This window comes from Elaeis guineensis, chromosome 11 (assembly GCF_000442705.2).
Source record: "Elaeis guineensis isolate ETL-2024a chromosome 11, EG11, whole genome shotgun sequence".
In the NCBI taxonomy this organism is placed as follows: Eukaryota; Viridiplantae; Streptophyta; class Magnoliopsida; order Arecales; family Arecaceae; genus Elaeis; species Elaeis guineensis.
Window position 1 is genome coordinate 105491568 of NC_026003.2, and position 6181 is coordinate 105497748.

The following is a 6181-nucleotide window of genomic DNA, read 5'->3' on the forward strand; positions in this document are numbered from 1 at the left end:
GACAGTCTTGAAAGATTTTTTAAAGTGGATTCGATCCGAATGATGACTGAGGTATAGACTTGGATAGTCCAGAGCCAGAAAGAAAATGTTAAAAGTCATGTGATTATGAAAAGAGAAATGAAAGATAAGGCATGAAACAATTGTTGAACAAAAATGTTTCACCTGTTAACATATAATGATGCATCTATTTTGACAAGACAGCAAATTTATGAATGTTTGCATTATTTTGGACATTGAACATGAGATTTTATATTTTATTGCTATTCTTTATTTTCAGACTATATTACTATATCAGTGTGATATGGGAATTCTTACTGGGCTGTAAAGCTCACACCCCTTTATCTTTCTTTTCTTCTCAGAGTTACAAGATGTCCATGGTTGGCTATGGTATGGATTTGTGAGTGAGCGGATACATAGATAGAGTACCGTTGATACTTGATCAGAGGATTGAAGGAATGTTAATTGTAATTATGCAAGTTTTATGAATTATTGTTGAAATTAAATATTATGGTTGATAAGATTGTAATGATTTAATTTGGCCTTGCATATTCTTTAGGGCTTGCTCTAAGGAGTGTGCGGCCATCACGTATCCGACCCGAGTGTTGGGTTCGGGGCGTGACAACAAGACTACCACCACGCAGCCGGAGCGTCCTCCAATATGGATGTCGGGAAGATCGGAATGATGGTCGGAGAATGGTTTGCATCCTACGTCCTAAATAAACTGGCTGACATGGTCGCGTTGCATTTGAGGGACCAGCATGATCTGCTCACTGGTGTTAGGACCATGGTGGAGGATGTGAAGGCTAGACTTCCTCGTATCCAAGCCGCGATCCAAGCAGCAGAGGGGAGGCCGATCAGGGACCCAGCTCTGGCCACATGGCTGAGGGAACTCAAAGATGCTGCCTACGAGGCCGACGATGTGCTGGATGAGCTTGAATTCAAGGAGCTACATGATAAGCTGCACGACAAGAGCAAGGTGAGAGACTTTGCATCCTCTGCTGTTAAGCTTCTCAAGCATTTTATGATGTTCGACGACGACCTCAAAAACTTGAAGAATCTCGTGGAAAATCTTGACAAGATTTATACTGATATCAATTGCAAAGAAGAACAATTAAAGGCCTACAGCTCAAGGCAGATGAGTGTGACCAGAGAGACCAGCTCGATTATCCAGGATATTGTGTTTGGGAGAGACCAAGAGAGAGACATGATGTTAGATGTGCTGTTGCATTTAGCTGCTGATGAACCGAAATCTAGCATCGCATGTGGGGCTGAGACTAGTAGCTGCCCTAGTCTTGGTGTTCTTCCTGTAGTCGGCATCGGAGGTGTTGGCAAGACCACTCTGGCTCAACTTATTTATAATGATGAAAGAGTAGCAAGGCACTTTGAGCTGAGGAGGTGGGTCTATGTGTCTGACAATTTTGATGTCAAGCGGATCGCTAAAGAGCTGGTATATTCCTCGACAGATGACCGGATCTCCCACGATATTAGTTTGGATGGAATTCTAGTGAAACTCGGAGATGCTACAAGGAACAAGAGGTTTTTGTTTGTCCTTGATGATGTGTGGGATGAGACAGGAAGCAAGTGGAAAGAACTCCGTAGTGTCTTAACATCCGGGGCGAAAGGAAGCATGGTTTTGGTGACAACTCAAAGTCCAGTAGTAGCAGAAGTCATGGGCACGATGGACCCGATAGAATTGAAAAGCCTAAAGGAAGATGACCACTGGAGACTTTTCGAACATTGTGCATTTGGTGAAGCCACTCTCGAGGAAGAGCAAAGGAAAAAATTGCAAACAATAGGAAGGAAAATATCTGAAAAACTACATGGTTTACCCCTAGCTGGAAAGGTACTGAGTAGTTTATTGAAGTCCAAACTAGATGAGGATTACTGGAAGGTGATCCTAGAAAGTGAGTGGTGGGAACATGAATATGTTTTAGATAACATCCTTCCATCTCTTGCTTTAAGTTACGAACACTTGAACGCAAATCTCAAGCAATGCTTCGCTTATTGTTCCATATTTCCCAGGAGCTATATTTTCGAAAAAGATCGGTTGGTCCAGATGTGGATGGCTCAAGGTTTTATCCAGAACAAGAATCGAGTAAGAATGAGAATGGAGGACATCGGGGGTCAGATATTTGATGAATTAGCTAGCAGGCACTTCTTTCTACCAACTCCGAATAACAAGTACGTGATGCATGATCTGATAAGAGAATTGGCAGTTTGTGTTTCGTTGGATGAATGTTTGGTCGTTAGTGATGAGAAAGGAGAAATTCCAGAGACGATTCGCCACTTGACTCTTAGGACTGATAGAATGGATGCATTTGAGGACAGGTGTAAACTTCGAAACCTACGGTCCATTTTGTTCTTTGGTGATTGCGATTCTGAAAAATTTTACCATTTTCTTGATGGCATGTTCAAACAATCAAAAAGCCTGCGTGTTTTGGATATTTCTTACTGTCACCTGAAGCTGAAGAATCTACCAGATGCTATCAGTGGGTTATCACATCTACGGTACTTGGATGTCTCCAGCACTCACATCAAACGACTGCCCAAATCCATTTGTAGACTATGCCATCTGCAAGTTCTGAACATGCGATCTTGCCGCATTCTGAGGTTACCGAGAGACATGAACAAATTAATCAACTTGCGGCATTTATGTGGAGAAGCGAACACGATTTCTCAAATTACTGGGATTGGAGATCTTACCAACCTTCAAGAATTAGAGGAATTCCAAGTCACAAAGAAGAGGCGACATGAGATTGGAGAGTTGAAGGGCTTGAGAAATCTTCGGAGACGCCTTTCGATCAAGAATCTTGAGAATGTCAATAGCAAGGAGGCGGCCATGGCGGCGATGTTGAAAGACAAAGAACACCTAACTGCATTGGATTTAGAAAAGAATTTTGACGTAAGAAGTCTTCCTGATGTAGAGAAGGAGATACTTGAAGGCCTCCAACCACATCCCAATCTCAAAGAGCTGAAGATCAAGGGCTATGGAGGAATCATATTTCCAACTTGGATGGTGGAGGTAAGTTTCTCACCAATCTAGAATTGATTGATCTAAAATCTTGTGGCAGGTTGGATAGTATCCCCTAGCACTGCCTTCCTAGCTTCGATGGAATTGCTGCGTAAACGAATTGGTCGTGAATTTTATGGCGACACCAGTGTGGCATTTCCATCCCTGGATTTACTAACATTCGGTGCCTTCGATATATGGGAGGAGTGGCTGGAACCAGATGGCTCACGATTTTTACCTCGCCTCCGTACACTCCACCTCGATAAATGCTTCAAGCTAAGGAAGGTCCCCCTTCTCTTCCTGTCCTCATCGCTGGAATTTCTCCGCATCATTGATTGCTGTGACTTCGGTAGTGCACTGCCCAGATGTTTGCATGGTCTCACATCTCTCACCAATTTAAGGATCATTCGTTACCAAGCCCAGGTATCTCTTTGTTTATCAAATTTGAGGGCTCTCAAAAAGTTGGACCTTTGGGATTGCCCGGAGATGAAGTTAATTGGGGGGTTCCAGTTCCTTTCAACTCTTGAAGAACTAGACCTCACAAGTTGTCCTAAGCTCACCGAGTCCTCAGAGACTGTGCAGCTCCATGAGGAGCAGGGACTGCGAACTCTAAATCGTCTCTGCATAGACGACACGATCCTACGTCAAAATCTGTGGATTTTGTTGGGAAGCCTCCCCTCACTGCAGTATATGCGTATTTATTGGTGTCATCGTATGACGAACTTTACAAGGGAACAGGAGCTGTGGTTCCAGCAACTAACATCCCTTCAAGAGCTGGAGATTTATGACTGCCGAAACCTTGAAAGCCTGCCTACTTCTTTGGTAAATTTCTCCTCTATCAGGAAGTTGCATATACTCACCTGTCCCAAGGTTAGCTCACTGCCAGGGAATGGCTTGTCTGCTTCGCTCAAAGAATTACACATCGATGGATGCCTTTTGTTGAGGGACCGATGCCAAAGAGGAGGAGCTGATTGGCCAAAGATTGTTCACATACCTTTCATACGTATTTATCAGGAAACCATACAAATGTTGTGAACATTAATTTCGCTCTACATCCATTTTTCAGGTGAACTTCAAATTCTATATCTATATCACATATCCAAACACAAACATTTTTTGCATATATTAATGACTCATTCTAGAATCTGCCTTTGTAAAACTCTCTGTTTGCCTTCTTCTGTTGCTCTGTTATTCCGTTTGAAAGTTCTCTTCACCAGTAGCTTTAAATTTCCTCTCTTGTAATTTCACTCCACATGGAGTGAGCCCCACCCTCGTACATAACTAATCCCTTATATTAATAAGATCTGGTGGCTGTCTCCTACCTCCATTTTGGTTAAAAAAAAATATATTAGTGCTCCAGATTACGACCATATGCAAGGATAATAGCTTCACAAAGTCCTTGTTTTTTCCAGTCTGGAATCGGTTCATTTTTCCCTAGCCTTAAGACATACCCTCATTGTTTTCTTGATGAAGAGGGGCTAAAACAGCCACCCAAGTTTATTAAGAATGGAAGAAAAACTACAGAGAAGTTACAGGAAGAGGGTGGTGATGGAAGATTCAGGGGTTATAGGATCTAGAAACAGATCAGGCACGCATTGAGATCGGAGTAACAAAATAGAGGATCTGAAAATGCTCTTGCAAGACAACAATATACCATTATCTGAAATTGGGCTGAGTAAAACATTAAGAAGTATGTCCTTCTACAGCGCTGAATAATGCTACCAAGGGATCTTCATGTCATCTATACGACCTGTAAGTTAATTATTAAGATATTGTTTAAGCACAAATTTTGTGTTTTGGTTTTAGCGCTTGTTTCAATTTTTTTTTTTTTTGTACAAAACTCTTGTTTCAATTGCGAGCTTAAAATTGACTGGAAATTTTGTCTTTCACTTGCATTTTAAAATTCCTTAGGCAGTACGCAATGAAGCGACCTTGCAAGAACATTGCATCAAGTAATCAGGCTGGCACATCACTGCACATCAAGTTACCAAGGATGAAATGTCATGGAGGCTGGCATGTTTAACCAACTGACCTCCATAATATATGCCGTTGGTGTAAATCTCTGCAAGGAATCATCTCCCCTGTTATTCCTCCGCACAGACTTGAAAAAGTCCATGGTTTGCTAGCTATGCATCTGTGACAAGCCTGTTTTAGTTAAGAGGTTCACTAGCTCAGCTATTACTATTGATCTCAGCTAGCTGCCTATGTCTTGCATCTAAGGTAATGCTATTAATGTTTACTTGGTTTCTTGAGTTCTGATGTCACTATGTGCATATTCACATGCAGAACGCCTAGAGCCATCACGCAGTCTTAATTTTAGCAGACTTAATACCTCAGAAAATGAATGCAGTACATGCATATGGTTGCTTCATTATGGTGCTAATGTCATGCTGCATTCAATTTTCTCAAATTTCATTATGATATTGTAATGCAGGTTCATTTCACCGATCAGTTCCTATCCTTCAGCAACTTGAGGTCACAGAACTTTCACTGGGTCCCCTTGCATGTGATCTTCTTTCTGTTTGGGAACTTCCCAGCCAACGAATTCTTCTTATGGGAGCCGAGCCCTCCATGCAAATCGAGCCTTATCTGAATCCACCAAAGTTGTTTCAAAAACCATCCATTATCACGGCATTTGCTCTGAAGAAGCGACAGCTAAGTGCAACATATTCAATTTTTTGCATCGTATGGTTGGAGCTGCTGTAGCATCCTCTATCCTCTTAATTCCTACTGCTATGAAATTTAGCCTTTTGTATGACGTGTGAAAGCCAATCCCTGAAGTAGTTTCTAAGAGAGCATTTTTAAAATCTATTGAAATCAAATATCAGGATCTGTTTGCAGATGATAGCCCAGAGTGGGAAGCAAAATGAACATTTTGTTGGGGATAGAGCTACTTGAACCCTCATGGTTTCTAAAGTAAATGGATTTTTCTCTTATTATAAATTTTATTGTTGTCGGTATTGATATGATAGAACAGGATCTCTCTTTATTCTTGTTGATTAATTAGTTTTTCGAAAGATCTATCATATTTGGGAATGAACATTTGATCACTGAATATTCATTCTTCCTTCAACTTTGATTGAATGGATTCACAATAACTCTGAATTTTTTTCTTTCACACGCACACATATATATATAGCCAAGCTAAAATCAAATCGATCGGATTTGGAC

The 6181-nt window shown here is 41.2% G+C and overlaps 1 protein-coding gene across 1 annotated transcript; it reads left to right on the forward strand.

Moving 5' to 3' along the window:
* Positions 1–303: 303 nt before the first annotated feature.
* Positions 304–5958, forward strand: LOC105053679 (putative disease resistance protein RGA3). The gene is given in 5 exon segments (XM_073245239.1): positions 304–3020; positions 3023–3086; positions 3088–4762; positions 4922–5230; positions 5445–5958. Coding segments are annotated over 3 exon segments (3384 nt in total). The 5' UTR covers positions 304–658; the 3' UTR covers positions 4046–4762; positions 4922–5230; positions 5445–5958.
* The last annotated feature ends 223 nt before the right edge of the window (positions 5959–6181 follow it).